At 36.9% G+C, this 23,990-nt stretch overlaps 1 protein-coding gene across 3 annotated transcripts in view; it reads left to right on the plus strand.

The window, feature by feature from the left end:
- LOC128981884 (paired box protein Pax-6-like) overlaps nucleotides 1-19,828 on the plus strand; it is an 88,072-nt gene extending 68,244 nt beyond the window's left edge. The window contains exons 6-10 of one of the 3 annotated variants that reach the window (XM_054400861.1): nucleotides 1,764-1,913; nucleotides 2,977-3,059; nucleotides 14,405-14,607; nucleotides 18,008-18,240; nucleotides 19,512-19,828. In XM_054400861.1, coding sequence (XP_054256836.1) covers nucleotides 1,764-1,913; nucleotides 2,977-3,059; nucleotides 14,405-14,607; nucleotides 18,008-18,240; nucleotides 19,512-19,609 — 767 coding nt within the window. In that variant the 3' untranslated portion in view covers nucleotides 19,610-19,828. The remainder of the gene's footprint in view (nucleotides 1-1,763; nucleotides 1,914-2,976; nucleotides 3,060-14,404; nucleotides 14,608-18,007; nucleotides 18,241-19,511) is intronic. The other 2 variants (XM_054400862.1, XM_054400863.1) reach the window with 2 other exon arrangements.
- Nucleotides 19,829-23,990: the final 4,162 nt, after the last annotated feature.

The raw sequence follows: 23,990 nt of genomic DNA on the forward strand, positions 1-23,990 counted from the left end.
AATCGTCGGTGTTTGCAGTTCACGGCGGCGGGGTAGGGCCAGGGTGCTCTCTGCCGGGGAGGGTAATCTAATCTTCGAAGCTCGGGGCGCAACTCAAGACGTTCTCGTGATGAAATTTACCACTAACGCAATTACGACCTCACCAACTCGTTGGCGGGGGGGGGGGAGGGGGCCCGCCCAGTCAGACGGAAATTATGTTCATTTCTACAGAAAAAAGTTGTAATCGTTCCTCAGAGAATGGGAGCAATTTTGAACGGGGAACATAAGGTAGTGACATTAGTGACATTACTTTGGAAATATAACAATTCCGCGGGCGGGACTCGGGGCAGCCATGTTTGAAATTTATTGTAAATTGCATCAACCACAATAACAGACGTCTGTAATTCTTGAGACGAGTTTCTTTAGCTCTCTTTAGCCGCTTCCCGTCTTTGTCTTCCTTCTTTACTCTGGAAATCCCTTAAATACTGGTGATAGTTTGAACAATCGGGTTTGTTTTGATAATGACAGATACTGCATCAAAATCTATTAAAATAGCAGTTAAAATCATACTCACATAATGATTTTAATTTTTAAAATATGTCTTACGTACCTTATCCCTTTTTAAGTGCATTTTATTTCACATTAAAATATTTGTCTAAAACATAATAGTCTTGAATAGTGCTTTCAAATGTTTAGTCCAAATTCTTCTACAAAATATTGTTTTTCTGTTTCTTGCTATCGAGTAAATTGCCCCTCCAAAAATCGACTGCATTCACAATGCATTTGTGGTAATGTGGTGGTTAATTCAGACCTAAGAGCCTTCTCACCGCCTACGCAGACTACACAAGGACTTAACCATTCTTAATCCCTTCGACCAGGTCAAACAAGACCTAATAGCCCTAACTCGATCTCCATTAGACCCAGGTCCAAGCTGCAGCTTCACTCACCGTTATGTTTCTCGCTCTAGAGTTCGTAATTCCCCTGAGTATTTATTTTATTAAAGTTCGAACTGTGGTAAAAAAGTCCATTCTGTTTTAGTTTTAATTGTGCATGATTTATTAGTTTTAATACTTATTATATTTTTAATTATTATGAATTTTAATTTGTTTTCCAGGATTACAGTTTCCATTTTTTGTTATTTGCTGTTTGTGCGTCCCAATGCCCTTTTTATTTGATCATTTACACTATTTTTTTACTCGAATGTGATAAATTCATCAACGGCTTTTACGTGATACACACAACAAACTATAAATACAAAAAAACATACTTATAATTTTTTCCTTATACTTAAATCACTGTGCTCAATGTAGAGTTGGTGTTACACCAAGTCAATTGAACACTATTGGCGGTTTAGTATGAAATAGTCAACGTTATGTCAATAGTCACCCACAATCCGTTCTATTCAGTTGGATAAATAATTTTAAGAATAAACTTGACAAATAAATGATAGTTTAATTTGAAAAATTCCAACTCATTTTACAATTTTTAATAATCCCCAAACCCTTGAATTCACGTACCTTTTGCCAAGTAGCCTTAACTTACACAATCACCTTCAACTCAAGTTTCACTTGTCCCTACTACCCACCATAAGGAATACTTAGTTTTAGAGCCTAGAATCACTGATTGTGTTTTATCACTGATAGAATAAGACGGAAGAGATTACGAAAAGGCTAAGACATTACCGAACACCCTGAAAGTAACCAATCCGGAAGCTAGTTCGTCATCCCTCCCGTCTTGTTCTATGCCTTTCTTCACCGGAAGTCTTAAGTGGCGTTTTCCCTCAGGAGATATGATCCACGAAAACACTTCTGACGGCAACTCAGAACACAACTCATCAGCTGATGAAGACTCCCAGTTGAGGCTACGGCTGAAGCGGAAACTGCAGCGGAATCGCACTTCCTTTACCAACGAACAAATAGACAGCCTGGAGAAAGGTACTTGAATCATGCTTGAATCTCATCTAAGGAATACCTACACTCTGTCTTGGTACAAACAACCTGTGTGGTAGTGCGATGATCTTAGCTTACTAACTGTAGTGGTATAGAGGTTGGGGATATTTAATGGTTATTTTATAGTTTTAACTCGTCATTAGTAATGGTTATTCCTTGTTGACTGGTAAAATGGTTGTGGATATAGGCCTACTCTTTAACTGATCTATCCGACAGGACCGTAAAACAGCCTGTATGGAAGTGATCTCGTACTTTGTTACTTACTAACTGTGGTTTAGTGGTAGAAGGTGTTTGAAAATGATATATTGTTGTTTTTTTATCAGTTTGTGACCGAAATTAATGAAGAGGGCATTTCTCATTGTATGGTAATATGTTTGGGCTCTTTTTCCTAAAAAAAGACATAATCTAAAATGAAACAACCCTTACGGTGTGTGATGACAATGTACGTTACCACAGATAAAACATAATAAAACGTTAATTTTGTGGGTTTATAAACTATATTCGTTGTGGGTCCTTCTCGTTGCGTGGTATAAACTGTTTGAGTGCACTCTATAAAAATTATAACAACCAGAATGACTGTAAAACGTAGCATGTTTTTCTAATGTTAGAGTAACTTTAATCCTGCTATTCACCAACTAACTAGTCGTAGAGTTAAAGTAAAAGCATAAACGAAATACTTTCAACCCTTATAAAAGTAAACGCTCGATATGTCAAATTTTTGAGGATTGAACGTTTGAATAATGTTACCTTTCTTAATTTATGTAAGCTATTTATTTACCTATTAAAATAATTAAATAGGGTAGCAATGCACTAATAAAGCCAGTCTTTCTTTTCAAGTAGATTTATAACAAGTTAACTGACTGGTTTAAATACTACGATCGATCTCTCCTTACCCGAGATGATGAAGTATTTTCTTGAAAGTCTCGTCTAAGTATTCATCATTACAAAATCAATCCATCAACTCAACTAATATTTGGTTCAATTAAATTTAAGTAAAATTGATTATTTATTTTGTTTAAGATTTTGTTTTGATTTATGTTTGTTATAGAGTTTGAGAGGACACATTACCCAGACGTGTTCGCCAGAGAAAGGCTCGCCGAGAAGATCGGATTGCCAGAGGCTAGAATACAGGTTGGATTCTTAACAGTTTTTACAATATACCCTTGTTTGATAAGTTATCAAATCCTAAGATATTGTGCAAACTATAAATTCAATTTTTCTTGCACATTGATATGTGTTCCTTTTAGTCATTATTTTGATCTTGTTGGTTCCTCTCCTGTCCAGTAAATTCTTACTAGAACCTTTACATAGCTAGAAGATTAAACGTGTTAAAATGTCAATGGTCAACAATGCATTGCATTTCAACGAAAATGTGCTTGCTTCATGCACTTGCTTGACAATTTCAGCTGAGTTAACATCATTGTTAACTAATTAACTGTCTTGAACTCCATCTTTGAAGAAATGCTCTACCCAAGAACTCCCCATTGTCAAAATGACCATTAAATTAGGTCATCATTTGTGTTTAGTACTGAAACCATGTTTTTTATTGAAGCAACCATTGGATACGGAAAAATGTGTGACACCTTTTGAAACCGTGCTTCATCTTTTTAAGCTGTTGGTAACTGAAGTCACGAGTTGGGGAAGTTCTTGTACATGTACGGAAGCACCTATTATTGTTGTTAGTTGAAAAAAGTGAAGTCTAAGAAATTTGGTATTAAATTACTGCAAGTGTGTGCTGTGAGCTCATGCATACTATGAACCTATTTTTGTTTCCATTATATATGATGTCTCCCTCTTCCTCCCCCATTTTCTCTTTACCATTTACCATTTACCATTTACCATCGATGTCTTCTCCGCCGTCCTTGTAGACAGGGGAATCGTCAAATTCTTGTTAATATGTGTATGCGTGTGTGTGAGTTTGAGCATTGCTCTCCTATTTATTGTTTAGGTTATATTTGTGTTCATTTATAAAGTCAATTAATTTATAATATGGTCGTTTAATCAAGTATTGTTTGAGTTGTTTTTTAAAAGTTTTATTTTCACTTATTTCTTTGAGTTCTTTTGGCAAAAGATTAAACATTTTGATCACCATGTTGTTTGGTGTTTTACTGGTTTTGTTTAGCCTGTGATAGCCTATGTCAAGGTTTGATTTGTTTCTGATGTTACAGTTGTGACATTGGGTTCTGAGTTGGGGGGGATTTGATTTGATTGAGGTAATTGTTTCAAAAAGGTAAAGGGAGATTACAGTTAGGATTTGGTTTTCGATAAAGAAAGGTTTACAGTGGGCTTGTGGGTTTTCTTGTTCAATTTGTTCTATTATTCGAATTGCTTTCTTCTGTAAGGTTATTATTTTCTCAATGTGAATTTCATTTGCAGAGCCCCAGGCTATGATGCCATATCTGATATGCGATGAAAAGATTGCATGATATGCAGTTATAGTAATTTCTTTGTTTGGTAGACTTCTAATTCTTCGTAAAGCATACACAACTTGTGACAATTTTCCACCTAGCTTTAAAAGGTGATCATGCCATGTTAGGTTTTTGTCCAAAATTATTCCAAGGAACTTAGTATTGGTTTGTGAGTTTTCATCTGTAGTTGAAATTTCATTGTTATGGTTTGTAGGTTTGAAGTTTATTACTATTGTTTTCTGTTTATTTATTGTCAAGTTTATTTCGTTGCAAGCAGCTGTAGAGATTTGTAGAGTTTCATTAGTTTTTAATTTTTGAAGTTCTGGAGTTTTGCCATCTGTTGGTGTGATGATTGTTGTGTCGTCTGCAAACATTATACAGGCGCTGTCTTCTGTAAAATTGGTGGGGAATGAATTTATATATGTTAAGAAAAGCAGGGGCCCTAGTATGGAGCCCTGCGGAATTCCTTTGTAAGTTGTCTGTAGTTTAGACCTGCATTTGATTTCATAATAGTTCTTCGTATATTCTATTTCGACTAGCTGCTTCCTGTTCGTTAGATAGTTCTGGATCCAATCTAATGCTTTGTGAGTTATGTTAAGTTGCTTAAGCTTTTTTATAAGAATTTGTCTATCTAAGCTGTCAAATGCTTTTTCGATGTCTAAGAAGATGCCGGTTGCTTGGGATTTAGTTTCCCATATATTAGTTATTTTATCACAAAGGGTTGCTAATGCTGTATTGGTAGATTTGCCACTTCGAAAACCATGTTGGGATTGGGAAATTTTATTATTATTTTCTAAATAGTTCATCAGTTGGTTATGTATGCTTTTTTCTATGTATTTCGACAATGTTGGTAGGATAGATATCGGTCTATAGTTTGAAATATTTGTCTTCTCTCCTTTCTTATACTTTGGATAGACTAGGGCTATTTTTGCTAGGTCTGGTACGGTTGCTTGTTTAATTGAGGCATTTATTACGTTTAAAAGGGGCTCAATTATTTGATTTTTACAATGCTTAATCATTTTGTTATTTATCTCATCAATCCCCGAGGAATTTTTTGGGGGTAGCTTAGTCATTATTTGCTCAAGTTCTCTTTTGGTTATAGTCTTGAATTCCGATAGAGAGTCTGGTTCGGGTAGTGTCATGTCCGGTGTTAGGTTGTCGAAATTGGTGTCCAGTGTCTCAGTAGGTTCTCCTTTGCCTAGAGTGATGAAGTGGGTATTAAATAATTTGCATATCTTGGTAGGGTCGCTGATAAGTTGGTCATTGGCTATTAGTTTAATCTCCTCGTTGTGTTTTTTATTGGGATTTCTTTCTCTATTTATGGTTGACCATAGTTCTTTATTTTTATTGGGGGCATTTTTTATTTTTTCAATGATTGTGTTTCTTTTTTGTAATTTAATTTCTAAGTCATAACATCTTTTTAGCCGTTTGTGTAGTTCCTTATCTTCATCTTTATTTGTCAATAAATATTTTTGTTCTGCCTGACGTAAAGTAGATCTTAATTTTACCAGCTTTTCATTCCAGAATATTTTTTTATTATTTTTGTTATTATACGCTCTGTAGGTTTTGGGCATGATTTCTTCAATTTTTCCTTGGATGGTTTTCACTAGGTAGTTATATTTTTTGTTAACATCAGGAGTTGTAAATATGTATGACCAGTCTTGATTACTAAGTGATTCTTTTAGTTCATCTAATTTAGCTGTTGTTATTTTTCTTGTTAGCCTTTTGATGGGGGGGTTAGTTTTCATTTTTATTGCTTCTACTATACATTTCAAAGCCTGATGGTCAGAGATTGAGTTCCAAATAGATGACACTTGTAGTTTTGATAGGCTAATATTAGTACAGCACCAATCAATACATGTCTCAGATGTAGAAGTTATTCTGGTAGGTTCCACCTCAATCGGTTTCAGGTTATGTTCTGTTAGTATATTTAAAAATTCAATTGTATCAGGGGTTGCTTTTTTGAGGTAGTCAATGTTTACATCTCCCATAAATATAATGTTTTTTTTCTTATGCGTGAAGTTTGATAAAAATTCGGAAAATTTATTGAAAAATGTATTTAAATTGCCACTAGGTGATCTGTATCCTCCTATGATTATAGTTTGTTCTTTTATCAATTCGATTGCTGCTAATTCAATTGTCAGTTCTTCGTTGAAATCCTGAATGTTTATTTCATGAATTTGCTTGTATTTCATCGCTTCCTTAATATAAATTGCTACCCCACCCCATTTATAAATATGTCTGGAGAAATCAGAGGATAGAATATAATTAGGTATATTTACTGATTTAAGTTCTTCATTTGTTAGGCCATGTTCTGAAATTATTAGTATATCTGGATTTATTTCATGGACTTCAAATAGTAATTTTTCAATTTTCTTTTGGAGTCCTCTTTGAATATTTAAGTGATAAATTTTAAGGCTGGGGTTTTTATTTTCAGGATTTTTATCAGGTTTGTTGTTGTAATACGGGAGATGGGCTTCAGCACTTGTGGCAATTAGGCTTGGGGTTTTTTGGCTCTAGACTATTGTTTAGGATTTTGGTTGTGTGACAGGTTATATCTGTTACAAGTTCTTTATTTGTTGAAATCGTGGTTTGATCCGTATTTTTTGCCAGGTCCACAGTTGTCCGTTCATCCTCAGTCGCTGTCAGATCCAGATTCCAGAGTCGCAAGTAGCTCCTCAGTCACTAGGCTCGTTTTGTCCTCAATTGCTTGTTGGTCCCTTGTCGCTGGTTGATTTTCAATTGATTGTTTATCTTTAGTTGTTAGGTAGCTTTCGGTTCCCTTATGATTTTTGGTATCGGTAGATGTTATGTCCCTACTTTTTCTTAGACTCTTTTCTGTGGTTGCCTTGCTTTTTGCAGTTGCTAGGGTTTGATTCGTAGTTTGGAGTGTGTGCTCCAAAGATTACGGTTTCAGAGTGCTCTCACACTCTTTCATTCTCTCTTTCTCTTACAATAACAAACACCAACCCTCAATTCTCATTCACATGTACCCCTCCAATCACAAATACCATCACACTCACACATAAATGAAAATTTTCAATTTCATTTCAATTCTCCATAAAATCCTCTCCTCCCATAACTACTGACTTGTGTTGTCCACATCTTTAACGAGTCAAATTTTGTCGTATGCAACTGTGAATTTCTGTACACCAATCCTAAAGAGTTGCACACCTAACTTGGCGCACTTCAACACAAACGCAAATCCAACCCTAGTCAGCTAATAAACCTCGACAATAAGCTTTTTAGCGATCCTTGTCGGATTTCAACTCCGCACAAAGCCGAATCAGATCAAACACAGAAGAAGTTGACGCGAAGAGCGAATTTGGCGGGTACAATGAGGCGACAGAACGTAAAACTGGCGGGAGACTGCGAGGATTGAGGTGACAAAACGTGAAACAGCTTTGACGCGCTAATTGCCTGAGGAGCAGAACGCGTTGTTATGCGCGTAATGCGGTGAAGTGCCATAGGTGGCGCTCGTAATTAGATAAGCTTTTGTGTGGCGGAGGTAGCTGCAGCATTCATACCATCGGAGTTGTTTGATGTGTCTTGGGGAATATCGAATCGACGACACTTAAAAATCACGGGAATCGTGTTTGAATGGGAGAGATGAATGGCTGGGAAACACTACAAGCTGATAAAAGCTGGTCTGAAAATAGTGAAGAAGTCGAGTATGGTAAAAGATTAGCTGTGTTTGAACGACAAAATTACTGTGGCATTATGACTTTGGGAAATAGTTTAACATGATTAAGCATTTTGAGAGGAAATATTCCTACACAAAGAAGCTATTAAAGATATCTGCTAGGCCTAAAAGTTCCCCGAAGTCAGACTGCCGTTCATTAATAATAACCTACCAACTCTAAAGTAATTTTGAAGATACATACTGTATTTGCTATAAATTTAACAAATCTAAATGAAATTACATCCTTCCAATTATTAAGTAATAAAGCCCAAGCTATCTGTTGAAAACTGAACGTAAAATGAAATCCTTGTTTATAATACTCCGTGGTTTCTAATTGCACGGTAATTCAAGCAACAAACGAGCTCACGAATTGTTCCAGAATCCAAGTTTAAATCAAAGAATCTGTAAAAGAGCGAGAGTGGAGGGGATTTGAGCTAATTTCGTAGATTATTACAACGACAAATTAGGGAGACTGAAGATGAATCGCGTTTATCTGTAATTCAAACGAGCACAACGAACCGACGACAATCTGGGGGCGTCAGGGGAGGAATTTATTAAAAACAACCGCCAGAACCGCGCGGCGTTGCAAGAACAACACTTTTTAATTCGGAAAGCAATTCCGCGCCAAAAGGATGTAAATGAAAACAGTAATGAAAGGGTGCGGGAACAATACGGCATACATATAGATGATTCCGCAAAAAATGTTCGGGAAAAATTACAAAACGGCGGGAGAAGAAAAGCAACAAAAATAAAAAGAGCATCCGCGGTGATTATAAAAACAGTAGACGCGAGGGGGTATTGTTGTAAACCAAAATGAAGCATGGAGCACGGAGCGCGCGCATTAGCATTTTTGTGAATACACACAGACACAGACATACAACCAGCACCGAAGCGTGAACATGCCCGACAAAGCAAGAAGGAAACGCGCATATCTCTCCTCCCTACCCGACAAACGTACTGTTTTAATTTTCAGAATTATTTTTACCTACAGCACAAAATTGTTCGTCGGTCTGGAAGATATTAGAGTTGCTGGGTTTTTGTAATTTCGCTTCTTTGTAATCACCGAACGTGTTTTCGCTGTTTTAGTTGATTAATTATTTAGACAATCATTTTCTCCGTGTAAACCGTGTTGTACCCGGGTTTTCACGGTGCGGTGTTTAGATTCTCGCTTGAGCGTTTTTATTCAACTTTTTATATAACAATAGGGCATTTTATTATTATTTTTATTGAGATTAAATACGTAACACATACCGTATGTATTTATTGTAAAGATGCGCAATGAGCATTGGTGATACTGTGTGCTTATTGTAATATAAACAGTTGAATAAAACAAAATAATAATTTCATCAAGAATGGGTATCTGTTGTATAAGTTCTGTGTGTATTACATAGGCTTACATGTAGTTGGTGAACATTATGAGTCTATTAAAGCTATACAATTCGAACTCCATACAATTATAAATAGTTCAGAGTAAATGTTACAAAGATTTCTGGAGATTCCACCCCTATGGTTTGGCGGAAACCCAGAAAGGACCAAAAACCTCTTGCTAACGACAGATGACAATGAATTTAATTAAATTTTTTTTTTTTTTTAGTTTGAATTCCACTATTATGAAATTATTTCCATGATTTTTTAGGATAAAACTCGTACTTAAAACCCTGAAATTGCGGTAATCGTTGTATATTTTGAACGCTCCTCTACTACTCTCACCGAAACATCATCCTACGACAACTATTTATACCCGCAACACTTTTTTGCAAAACGAAAACTATATCTTACTACACTGTACCGATTTAGAATAAAAGAAAATATATTTATACTCGCTTAACTAAACTATTTCTTACTATTTAATGCTTATAACTAGAGAAAATCACATTGTTCATTTTAGTAGCGCATATTGTTTCGAAATAGTAGCACTGAATTTTGTTTAAATTGTGGTACACACTTAATAAACGGTAAATTGACTTACATCCTTTTCGTTAACTGCAATCTTAAAATTAAACAATTTGACCAATACACTAATGTCGTACTAATAACCGCGCATATATCCGCGGTCGGCGGATACATCCGCCAAAGGATTGTCAATGGATTAGGAGATCAAAAGCGCCGCCATCTGGCTCGTATTTGTTTCAAGCAAAGTTTTGATTTGTAACGTTTGAATGCGCCATTGAAACGGATTTCAATCACGTGTTTTTGATGTGGCCGACTTCATCTGGATAAGTGATCTAGCTTCATTTAGATAAGTACCCCCCCCTCCCCCCGGTGGTCACCAGCGCCATTTTATTTACCCGTGTTTACCGAGAATATCGTGTTAATTGGAGGACGTTTTACACATTTTATTCGCGTCACTGGTCCGCGTTTTTTCTCGTGGTTTTGTTATCTTTATTTTTATTCACGCTTCACGTACTTGTTTGTACGTTAAAGTGCTTCACCGTGTGAGCTGAAAAATTATATGCTCAAAAATTGAACGAGTCAACTATTGTAAGACTCGTGCTCTTAATTTTCTAAATGGATGTTCATAGTGGCGTACATGCATCGAAAAACCACTTTGATACAAAAGTTGTTATTCTATTTGGCCTATTTAGTCAAAAGTGATACATAGTTTAATTCAGTGTTGACGATTAAATTATTACTATATAATGATAAACTATTTTCACCAATTTACTCAACTACAATATAATTAGGTCCTTGATACGTTAACCAATGTCTTCTGTAAGTATAAAAAGAATCTTATACATTTTTTGAAATCCCTCCTCCCATTTCGATCTTTAACTGTGGGTTTAGTCAATAAATAATGGTTTAGGCCAGCAGGTAAAGTAATCCAACTCACTTCTAAGGGGGAAATATGACTTAAAATTGGATTGGAAATGTGTATAGGATATAAGGGAATCCATTAACAGACACAATATTCGCACAATATCGAAGGTAAATGCCCTCTTTTTACTAAAATACAACTTCCCACGTCAATCTAGGAACGGCAAAATAAATTAATCTTTCGATTAAACCGTTTTAAATTTGACATCGTTTAACTTTGAATGCTAAAGATTTCCCTCGTCCGACGTAAGATAGGTTTACTTCCTCGTCTCACGATGTCAATACCAATACCAGCCGCAGGTAAGGGGGAGAGGGAGGGGGGCTTCAGATAAAGAGTGATTAGAGAGAAAGACGGGTCTAATCCCCTCCAGCGTGGGCCACTTAGGTAAAATCAATAGCGGCAAGGAACGGAACGGACCAAGGCGGCAAACGACCCTCGAAAACATGCGTCAACAACCGATGTTTGCCCGGCCAACACCCCCCCCCCCCCCACATTACCTGCCCCCCCCCACAGGTTACGTGGTCACCGTGGTACACTGACTAACTTTGTTGTCTTACTACTTTACTGTCACATCTCAGATGTTACAACTTTAACGTGGGGAAATAGTCGTTGAGTAAACCGGTGGATAATTAATCAGGCGAAGACTAAATCGTTATCTAAATAGTTTTGTTAAAGATTGTTATTACTTTTCGAAGTCACCCACATTGAATTCACCGCCAACGATATTTTTCATTGCGAATCCGATTTTGTCCCACCTTCATATTTTTAGGACGCCAGGTTTTCACTTTAAACCGTTTCGCCCATTAAGGCTAGGCCTGAGGGTTACTGCATTTGCATTATCAGTTAGCTAAAAGTCATTGGAAATTTTTGGGATTCGAACCTGGGACATCAAGGACCGAAACTGCACGCTTTACCAATTGACCAGTTACTTCCCCAAAAATGCAGCCACTGAAAACTATATCCATATAAGGGCTTAAAAGTATGATTAGAAACGTTTTACAAATATCACACTTCCCTTACAAGGTGCTTCGATACCATCAATCAGTGCGCAAAAAGACCAAACCATTCAATTTGCTCAGCTCCTATAAAAGCCGATACCGGGACAAATTGCATCAATTTCCTAATCCCCTCCACATAACTGCCACAATAAAACGACAATCGCCGAAGGAAATCCACTCGGGCGAGCGACACGTCGCAAACAGACGAATAATAGCGCAAAACACATAAATCTGGTGTCTCGATTAGGGGCAGAGGCAATAAAAGAAAACAATATCGTTAGGTCTGAGGGCGGGTAGACCTGCTCGGCCCTCGTAATGACCTAGGGGGAGGGGTTGGGGAGGGAGAGGGGCATATGGCGACCGGCCAATCGGATTCCGCGTGAGCGAGCACAAAACAAATCAATTATCATAACAGTGGAGCAGATCAGAACAGGCAGCGTGTAGTGTAGTAGACAGTGGAGAGACGGTCGATGAGATAAGGTAGAGACTGAACACGTAGTAGGCTACAAGTACAACGGAGAATATGATAAGTTAGATGCTGAATAAGGATTATACTACAGAGACAACGGAAACCATGATAAGATAAACATCAAAACATGTAGTGGGTGATAGAGGCGACAGACAATGTGATAAGCTAAAGGCTGAACATCTTGTAGGCGATAGAGACGTCGGAATGTAGTGGATAAATGTGAAGAATGTGATAGAGAGAGAGTGTGGAAGAAATGATTAGATAGAGCGATAGAGACTGAACAACAACAAGTAGTATACCACAAAGACAACGAATACCATGATAAGATAGTGGTTAAACATGTAGTAGACGATAGAGAAAACGGAAAATGTGATACGGTAGTTGATAAACGCAATGATTAGGTAGAGGCTGAACCACAACAAGTAGTATACCACAGGGACGACAAAAACTATGATAGGATAGTGAAAACATGTACAGTAGTAGACGATAGAGACAACGACAATGTGATAATGTAGGGACAGGAGAAATATAGGTAGGTAATGAGATAAGAGACAATATTAGCCTATGAGGAAAATGACACACACATGCAATAACAATAGAGGGACACGGAAGTAGACAAGATAACTTAGATGTTAGTCACACGGTAAACAATAGAGACTAGAACAATGTGACAAGGAAGTGATTACACATAGGGACTTATAAGTGGACAAGGTACCAAACCCTACATCATACCTCTTATTTCAACAAATATACCTGTGTTTTATATAGAGTATCTCTTTGATCTGTAGGATCTCTTTACCTAACCGTCGACACATTTCATTTTTACTTTGATTACTTTAAAAAGTTGTAAATTGGACACATTCCACAGGCACTGCTACTGAATGTAAATATATTTCCACGGATTCTTTTTACTTGACATACTCCGTGCCAAATCCCATATATCTTGAAAATCAAGGATAAATAAAGTATAAAAAATAAACAGAGAAGCCGCAGAGGACATACGGAGCCGCGGGTGATGGGGGGGAGGGGAGGGGCGAAATACATCGACCAATCAGCTTCCGCCTCGCTGCACACGGACCAATCGCCGCCGCCGCTGACGCTCTCTCTCTTTATCTGTATCTCTCCCTTGCACGCCAAGGATATATCACACCTTGCCTTGGAAGACCCACTTTTATTGACATCGAATTATTGATTTCCTTCAGTGGTCTTGTTCTTTACTTTACTTCAGAGAAAAGTAGAAAAAAAACTGTATTAAAATTTTAATTATTTGGGGAGTTATTTTCAAAATATTGAAAAATGTAACAAATAGCTATTCTTATATTTGAAAATTTAGTTTCTGTTAAATCAAGTGAAAAAGTTTCAATTGGGGACAAAAAAGTAAACATTCTCAAAGTAGGGTCCTAAAGTGGATAAAAAACATGGAACATAAAGCGTGAATCGAGTAGAGATATCAAAACAATGCCGCGAAAGATTACAGACCAGTGACGCGAACAAAATGAGTAAAACCCTCCAAATAAACACACTCTTGGTAATCACAAAGTCAAAGTTTTGAGAACCCCGCAGAATTTGAGTCAAGTTTTCAAACCATTATTTATGTAATAATTTGTAGGAACAGGATGCTGCTGGCAAAAGGAACTATTACAGACCTATAGTATTTAGGTCCACTTTCCCAAATGTCTAATTGTTGGTGATCTATGATTAAATGGCCGTTGAAGGATCAGATCACCTGAACTGATTGAGAATAGATTACATTAACCAAGCGCTACATTACATTGACATCTTCTGTAACATCTAGCCGCTAGGTACTTGTATGGTTTGAAGGTGGAGCGCAACACCATGATTGTGATGTTTCAATAAATCAACAACGTTCATAGAGACTGTTCTAGGACTCTGGAGTTGAGATTGACGAGGAGAGATTTACAGTGGTTGATGTAGCTGGGTTGGTAGATAAGTAAGTTACGGTATTATGATGAGATGCGGTTGGTGAAGTAGGGCTGCAAAAACTGTTGCAGCATCTCGCAGAAGCGGCCACAGACAAGACTATTTGAGACTTAGACGTTGGTCGTGTAACCCTTTGATGACGAAAAGTGTTTGATGTTTACAGGTGTGGTTCAGCAACAGACGAGCCAAGTGGCGACGAGAGGAGAAGCTACGTAACCAGAGGAGAGGTGGCGACCCTGTGACGACCAGTGCTGGTAGTCCCCCGGCCCCTGGTACACCACGGCTACCAGTCAACTCCGGAGCGCCCTTCAACTCCATGTACTCCTCCATCCCTCAGCCCATCGCCACCATGGCCGACACTTACAAGTGAGTAACCTCTAGAGCTAGAGTATTGCTACCTCAAAGGTATGATGACCCAGACAACGAGACAACAAGAAGAAAACTCAATATGATAGTGGTACTTGTGGTATTCGCTTTGGGTTACTGAGGCAGGTATCTCATCAACCAATCAGTAAGCTGTTACTAGTTGTGCATCCGAAACAGAGTGCACTAGTGTCAAAATAATATCGGCGGTACGACGGTTTATGTGACTTAAGAATTTATACGGAAATGATATGGTTTATAATTGCTGTATTCTCAAACTGACTACACATTTACATAAGAATGGAATGTCTACTTCTATCAATTGACAACGCCTGCTGCAAAAGGTTGAACCGTCTTTCCATCTGGTACGTAGTTCATAAGTCGACATATCAGTTCTTTCCTACACGATTTCCACACAGGGATTTGTAGAAAATATATAGAGTACGTAGAGAATTTAAGTGAATATAACACTGTACAGACTTCTTATACACAACCCCATCATTCATTGAGCTCTACAAATTCAAAAATTATACTATTTTCAAAGTTGTGTAATAAACACACGTCCACCAACTAAACGTATTTTCCTCCCGGCGGCGGACACAATCCACACTCAAGGATTTGCACACAATTTCCATCGGTGGCCTTTAATCAAGTGATGAGATCCACAGCAGGTTTGTTCCCCGAGGTTACAGCGTATGTACAAACTGTCCTTTGATTGGTCAATGTTGGTAATACTACAACTGAACAACGCAGTACGCGGCTGTCAAAAGTATGGAAATGTGCTGCAAGCGAACACATGCGACTGCACAGCTGTTTGTGGCTATGATGGCGAGTGTGTTACTGTAGTGGGCGAACTACAGTTATTAGCTCTGACGCGGTCCAAAACTAAATTTTTGTAAATATGGTAGGATTGAACTCGTCCCGCTAGTTAGAAGTCAAAACGCACTAATCTGACAACATACGTAATACACACATATTGCGAGTAAAACGTCTACTAAGTAGAACTCTTTATACCTAAATATGAACTGAAAACCCGTAGACCTTAAGTTTCCGATTATTACCAAAGGAACGTGTTTTTTTTTTTTGGAAATTGTAAAAAAGAAGGTAGAATGAAATAACCCAATAAATTATTACCACTTAGGCCTACCTGAAAAAAAAAATACTTTTTATCTTTAAAATGTGGTGAAATTGCATTTTATTTCTAAAATCGATTACGGATGTCTAAATACCTCATACAGTAGATTTAAGTAGCCAATTGTTTCCTTCTTTGCCCCTCCCCGTTGCAAAGCACAGATATAGCGGATAGTAAATTAATAAATGTGAGAAAAATCAAACTAAAAATCGTAAAATACAAACTAAAAAGTGTAGGCCTAATCCTAAATCCCTGATTTGGATGAAGGAACATGCTTTTGGAAGGGGTAAAAAGTAAAACACAAGCTGGAATAAAATAAAATGCAGAGAAAATCCCGGAGAAGTAAGCCACTGGGTGGGAAGGGAAGGGGTGTAATCCCGCCATTATTTTAATGCCCAGTTCCGGGATTAGTGCGAGGTCCCGAGAGATGTCGTTGCTGTCAAGTGACCGCCGCCACTGCTGCGCTCTTGAGGCGGAAGCAGACAGATTAAGCGTCCCCGAGAATAAATACTGCATCGCATTCACCTCTACTTTTGTTTTTAAAAATGCCGCCATTTGCCTTTATCCTATGACGTCACTCGCCTTTGTCATAAACCCTATATATGGCGTTCTCGGAGTACTTTTAGGAATCCGTTCCTGAACCGAATCAATACTTGTAGTTTTTTAGTAGGTGGATTTCAACGGAGGTAACATTTTCTTAAATTTTTTTAATGATCTATGATGTAATAAAATGCTTTTCATAAAAAAGTGTGTTGGTTAATTTGTTATATAAACGATCTTTTAACTTAAAGTAATTTTGGGGTCAAACATGAATTAGGCATATTAATTGTTAGTATGCTTTTTATACAAGATGAAGGAATGCAATTAACCTGTATTGCATCATAAAAGGGGTTACCACATCATACAATTAACAGTCATACACATATACAGGGGATTTAAAATAATTTCATCGATACAAATTAAACTTAAACTATGTTTGATATAATTTTTGCGTTTTGCAGTGATTGATATTATTTCACACAAATTTTAAAATCTGAAACATAATAAAATTAGATAATCATAGCTTAATTACATTACTGAACCGTTTCTTGGACGTCCAAAAAAACGTTGAACAAACTTTAACAGAAAATTATTTGTTATTGTCCCGAAATCTATGATAACTTAAAAACAGTGATATACAATAACTTTTTAAACGTAACATATTTTGTTCCTTAATGTTACGAGCTTTCCAGTGTCGCTCTTCAAAATTAAAACTAATATTTTAAAAACGCAAAAAACACATTTCCCCCTTGGAAGCACCATAATGCTCTGAAAAAGCTTTTTAAACAGACAAACGTTAAATTATACTTTCACTGATAACGCACACAAAGTTTTCACTTGTCCGCGCTTTGTAGTTTTATGTGACGCGACGCCTGCAATAGTCGCGCAGCAATATGAATACTGCGTTTGATTTGCCTAGCGTAGTTTGTACGGCGCTGAGAGGGTAACGTAGATACAAGCTTATTTTTATCTCGTAAATAGATCTAGGAATCTAGCATGGTTTTTATTTCAACTAACTACTTAGAATGAAGCGTAATTTATTATATATTATTTTTACAGCATCTATTTTATTATTTGTATGGCATATAGTGTAAATTATTATTTTTACAACATACTCATTATTTTTAAACCTTTTTCTTACTCATGGTCACAACTTATCTTCTATATGCCTCTACTGCCTACTCTAATGTATTGTATTTTGTTGGGAATAACATTGATAAATTCCAAGGTTAGGGTTTCAACAACCTAATACAATTTTTTTACTATCAATTATGAAATTGAAGAAAAACATTAAGTAAGTAGTAAAAAGTATTTTTTTAAATAAACTTATTTTTTTGGTTGGCTCCAATGGGTAGGGAATAAAAGCATGCAAAAATGTCGTTCCCTAGTCTGTAGTTAGAACCCAGGAACTCTGTCCTAAGGGTTCAAATTACAATCCACCCAATTAACAATGGCTTTACACATTGTGAAATTTCAGTAACTCAGGATTCTTAACTAGGTATTTTTATTGTGTTAGCGTTATTATACAAATATCATAAGATACGTCGCCCAACATTTTTTGAAAACTCTATATTCATACAGTAACTATTTATAAAGTAAATTAGAATGGTGATTATTTTTGAACAAATCCATGGTTGATGATGATAGCCCAATTAACGACTTCCCTTAAAAAAAAAAGCTATATGAGAATTTATATTTACCCTGAAAATAAAGATGAAGTTTCTGTTACAGTGGCATGTCCAGCAACTTGTCCAGTAGTTGTCTTCAGCAGGCCAGAGAGCACCACAGTGGCTACCCTTACATGTTCCACGACCCTCTACACTCCCTCACATCCAGCTACAACCACTCCAGGGTGGGCAACCCCGCGGTCGCTCACCAGGGGACGGTTGGCACCACTCATCCTGGCACGTACCATAGCTCTGCTGGCGCGTCCCCGCCTGTCAGCAGCACCGGCTCTCACACAGGTAAATAAAATTCATCACTGTGTTGAATTAACGAGATACTTCTGACTACGAGATTGTGTCAATAATAAGTGATAATGACAATTTTTTAACGGAGATGGCAGCAAGTTAGAAAACATCATCCAACTATTTGGGCGCATGTACAAAGAGGCAAAACAACTTTTAGAATAGACACAAGTTGTGTTTGCCTATTTACATGTTTTGCCCTCGCTGAGGTTTTAAACTCGATTTGACGTCCAAGAGTATAAATCAGGAGGTTTGTTTTCATTTAGTTTATTTATTTTATTTTTTTTTTTTTGAGCAAGCATTGTAGTCTCAAGCAGTGCTCTTGCTTCCCTCTTCACCTGATCAATATTGCCTCCTCTTGTCACCAACTTGTGTCATCTGTGAATAGCAACTACTGTCCAACAACTCATTGATGAGTATCAGGAAAAGTAGAGGTCCCAGGACAGAGCCCTGAGGATTACCATGAACACCACCCTCACTGCTAGCGGAATGTCCCTCGCCAAAGGCACAATTTTCTGATTACTAGGTAGCTAAAAAGCGTTTAAAGCTCAATTATTGTAATTCTATATGACTTCAGTTTACTAAGCAGGATGTCGTGTAAGACACAATCAAATGCACAGCTCAGATCACAGAGTGCAACAGCTGACAGTTCCCTAGATTTAAAGACATTAGTTAATCTTGAAGTCAAAGATAAAACTGCAGTTGTTGTTGAACACTCTCTTCTTAAGCCATATTGGGAATCATTTTAAAGATTGTTTGACTCAAAGTAGCTGCAGAGTTGAGTCTTAATTGCAGTTTTGATGACCTTAGACAGCACCAGTAGCACTGATATGGATCTGTAATTATTGAGTTCTACGGCCTTGCCTTTCTTGTAAACTGGAACAGACCTCAATATCTTGAAGGATTTCCACAATCTCTCAGGCAATTGTTTAAAACTGAATAATAACACCTTCTAGATGAGGGAAAAGAGATTTTGTTTACCACATATTACAGGACATTATAGGAAACACCGTGGATGTCTAACCCTTTGGAGTTTTTAAATTCTGATTTGTTTTACTACGCTGACCTAAATTCTAAAAGTTGATGAACTGTGACTGAATGACCTATTGACCTACCTATATATTTTAATAACTGCTCTATTGGTACTATATGAATGGAAATCTCTCATATTGTAATACCTTCAATATGGTGGTTTCCCATATATAGATACAACACAGAAGATATTTTTTTAATTTTCTGATACTGATAAGTTTCCTGTCTTGTTATAGGGGTAATATCGGCTGGAGTGTCAGTCCCAGTACAGATCCCCAGCCAGGCCAGTGTTACTGACCACATTTCCTCCAACTACTGGCCGAGACTTCAGTGATCTCAGCTGTTCGGGTTCCCAGGGACCCGACTGATGCTGGATCACGGCTCTCCTCCGTCGTCGCTGACACCCACACCTGCCAACCTTCAACCATGAACTTTGAGTTTCAACTGGTGAACTGTTTGAAAATAGCTCACTTCAGTTTGTTTTATTTCTGATTGGTGAATATAGTGTTTATATTTTTACAAAATAATTCTTCATTGAATTGAATATAGTATGTTTTATATACAAACAACAATTGGCTATTTGTACAGAACTGATTATTATTTTTATTTTGTAATATTATACTTTTTTAGTTTAAATTCAGTTGGTCAAGTATCTGAAACTGAATTGTGTTAATCGTACTAAATGGCCATGTAATATTTTTTAAATAAGCATTTAAAATGCCGAACAAACTTTAAATTACTTTACAAAAACTGTTTTCTTTAAAACAAGAAAAATACATAGAAATCAATTTATTTTTTTGGTTTAAGGTAAATGTGATGTAGTTTTGGTAAATTACCGACCAATTTTAAGTTATACATAGTAAAATATGTAATCAACAGAGTTTCTCTAAACAATATCTTTGTTTCTAAAGAAGTTGTATACCAAAATACCTGCGTACACAAATAAATTTTATATCTCAAAAGTATACACAGTAATTATTTATAGTTTTTAACTCAGAATGTATATTTTTTCAAAATAATGCGAGTGACTTTGATAAATGTACTGTGTTTTCCTTGTTGAGCAAGTTTGAGTTTGGATTTTACTATTCCATTGAACAAATCTAAAATTTGTTAGCAATAATAAATTAGTGCAATCGTTGTGTTCCACTATTGGTCAGTAAATCGGTCTTTGTGATTCGCAATAATTGACCAGCTGATCAATGTGCAATGACGGATACAGGGTTAGTTTCCGTATCAGCCACTAGGAGCGCTAGTGAAGTAGTCAGTGTTTACATAACTGTAGCATCCACTAACTGCTGTTTACTCCGTGTAAATATTATTTTACATAGTGAATCGTGTTCAGCGCCTAGTCCATACAGTTCGGACTATCGAATAAATGTTTTATATAACTGTGTGAATAGCCCTAAACTGGATGTCGTGAATGGTGCATAGTGTATTTGAAGCTATTTTTTGACGATGTATCAATTATTGATTGTAATTATGTAGTTAGTTTGTGTAAAGAATACAAAAGAATTCATTATGATCTCTGTAGATTTATTCGCATAATTTTACATCGTCTTAGTTGTTATAAAATTGTGATCAACTCGATTTATTGTAAAAATGTCAAAACTAAATCTAGCCTATAGCTTAGTTTAGGAACATTTTTGTTAAACAAATTGATTATTTTAGTGTCTTGTGAAAACTGTTTTCTACAGGAGCTCCAATAATTTGTACCATACAAAGTTTACAATGTTTAATTATAGCCAAATTCATATCTGTATATAGTGTTTTATTTGAGTCCCCAATGGTAAAATGCAATTATAGAAAAACTATTTGAAAATCCACCATAAAAGATTGTTTAAATTGTGGTGCTTCATCTAGGGAGTATTTTAGTTTGATGTTCTTAGGAATTTCCTTTTGTCATTCCCCTATGGGTCTTCCACAGACATTATAAACTCTAGAATTGCATACAAAAAATTATTACAGAGTTTATCTCACATAGTATATCTGGAGTATGCTTACTCTCTGAAACCTGCAAAATGTTTTACAGTATAATAGGGCGGGAACATGTGGAAACTCTGCTTTTTACATATTTATACCACGTGTTAGTCAGTTTTTAGACTAAGGTAAGCATTCCCAAACTGGAAAATTTACGAATACACCTCACCACTGATAAAAAACATTACCACAGTGTTAAAAATGCTGTAGTTCCTTCAAATATTTGGGCCCCTGGTTCGATTCCTAGCGAGTTTGATTCTGGTCACAAATGCCAAATAATTGTCATTGTTAGCTATCCAATTGACTTTCTTTATCTAACTAAGATCAATGTTATTAAAAAACATGGTTTGGACCATTCCCTCACAAAAACGTTTAAAAAATACCAATAACATTGAAACGGAAAAAATGATAAAAAATAAAATAAGAAATATTTTCTAGGCTGAATGACAATATTGTACAAAGTGATGGAGTCACACAGGACAGGAGCGGCCACAAAGTGTGTGGACAGCCATTTTATTAGTTTGATGCACCGACCAGACTTCTGGCCGACACAATTAATTAGTGGTGTTTTACAAATGTTCGCTTTGTCCATCATAATTAAATAAACTCACCTGCTCTCCTACTGCCACATCAAACTGTATTGTATCAGAAATTAACAATAGCATGTGTGGAGCGATTTCACTGAAACATTGACAATTGATCAATTTCAAAACATGTACCAAAATAGGTAACATTTATTTTTTATATTAACATATTGATCTGTTGTTCAAAGTAATTCCCCTTTTCTAAAGAGATTTTTTTATATAATCATAGGGATTATTGACTAGAGTACCATAAAAATGATTTAAATATCATTATCATCAAAAGACAAGGACATTATTGTGCCTTTTAAATATATAAAAGGCAAAGCCCTCACTGACTGACTGACTGACTGACTGACTCACTCACTCACTCATCATCACTAATTCTCCCACTTCCCATTTACCTAGGAAGCTATAATTCGGTACACCGATTTTTTGGGCATTAAATAGGAAAACTAAGTACTTTTTGTTATAAACGGGCTTTCGGGCTCTGCCCCAGTGGCTCTGGAGTTTCCCATGTTAACCTTATGATTTTTCATATTTAAAAGGAATTTCTTAACAGCTGTTTCAATTAAACAAGTTAGTTCTGTTCTATGATGTTCAATAGCATTAAAGTTACAAGGATTGCCAACAGGGTGCAGCACTATTATTTTTTAAATTTATGACTACAGCCAATTTGCAACCAAAAGGTGAGTTAGCGTAGCGAACGAACTAACCTGAAGGCAAGTTAGCGGAGCGAACGAGCTCCAACCTAAAGGTGAGTGAGCGTAGCGAACGAACTTCAATCAGGATGTGATTGAGCAATGCGAACGAGCTCACTTGTGAAGTTAAACGGGTCAAAGCCTGCGGGCACAGCTAGTCTGAATATGAATGAGTGAAGAATGGGTCCTACAAAGGGCCAACAAAAGGACTGAGATTTCTTATGAAGCCTTGTTTACTCACTGGTTTGGTAAACGGACCGGCTGTAGCAATTTTGTTATTCAAAAACTCTAGAACCTTGTGAATGAGCCAGTCACAGATTGTTCTGAAGTGAAATTTGTAATATCACTTGACTTAAAATACATTCTTTGTATTGTCGTCATTTCAATGAAAAGTGTCAAAGTATTTTTTTTTTTGTAACTATGGTAAAAAAAAAATTCAGAAAAAGCAGATGCCGGGGCTCAACACGCCAGCCAGCTGCACCGGGCTCAACACGTCTTTAGCGCGGGGTGCACCGGGCTCAACTCGCCTCTAGTATCTGGTGCACTGGGCTCAATACACCTCTAGTGTGGCCAGTGCGGGGTTGCTGGGGCTCAACACGCCTCTCGACTGCACCGGGCTCAGCACGCCTCTAGTGCGGGAGGCATCGGGCTCAACACGCCTTTAGTGCAGGCTTAACTGCACTGGGCTCAACACGCCTCTATTGCGTACCCCACCGGTCTGGAGTCCCCCAAGGATGCTCCTTATATACGGTCGGAAAGTGTTTTGAGGATGGGGGAAGGTACCCAGAGTACCTGGTCCCCAGCGAAAGTCCTGAACACTTTTCCCTTAGTACTTTCCCTGAGCAATTTTCCCTGGGAGAATTCACTGTGCACCTTTTCTGGTACTTTGATGTTTTTATTAAGTGTTTTTCCCTATCCCTTGGTCTTCCATCTTTACAATGTCTATGGACACAGATGAACAAAAACTTTTATTTTTAAAATCTTCCTTGATTACATTCACTATTCTATGCACTAGCTCGATGGTGTCTTGACTGAACCCAAACTGGTGGAAAGGAAATAATTCTCTTTCATAAATTATAATTTGGAGTCTTTGTAAAAAAAGTTTTCCAAAAACGTTAGAAACAACGGGAAGAAGAAAAATAGGCCGATATGAGGATGGTTTATATTTAAAGGTTTACCAGGTTTTGGAATAACAACAGTTTGTGAAACCTTTCCACTGTATTGGGAAGTACTCAAGTAAAAAAACATGCATTGAAAGTACTGTATGGAACACTACGGTATACCTTTTCTTGGCAGCTTTAACATTCAACCTGTTATCAGACCATGACCAGGAGATTTTTGCAGCTTAAATAGTCTTTTATTACTTTAGCTACATCAGATGCTGTAAATGATGTTATTAGTAAATCAATTTGATTTGGCAAATCAAGGAATTCCAAAATTTGCTGTTCAACATTCA

Source organism: Macrosteles quadrilineatus, unplaced genomic scaffold, assembly GCF_028750875.1.
Source record: "Macrosteles quadrilineatus isolate MER2022 unplaced genomic scaffold, UCM_ALF_1.0 Scaffold_55__1_contigs__length_795759, whole genome shotgun sequence".
In the NCBI taxonomy this organism is placed as follows: domain Eukaryota; kingdom Metazoa; phylum Arthropoda; class Insecta; order Hemiptera; family Cicadellidae; genus Macrosteles; species Macrosteles quadrilineatus.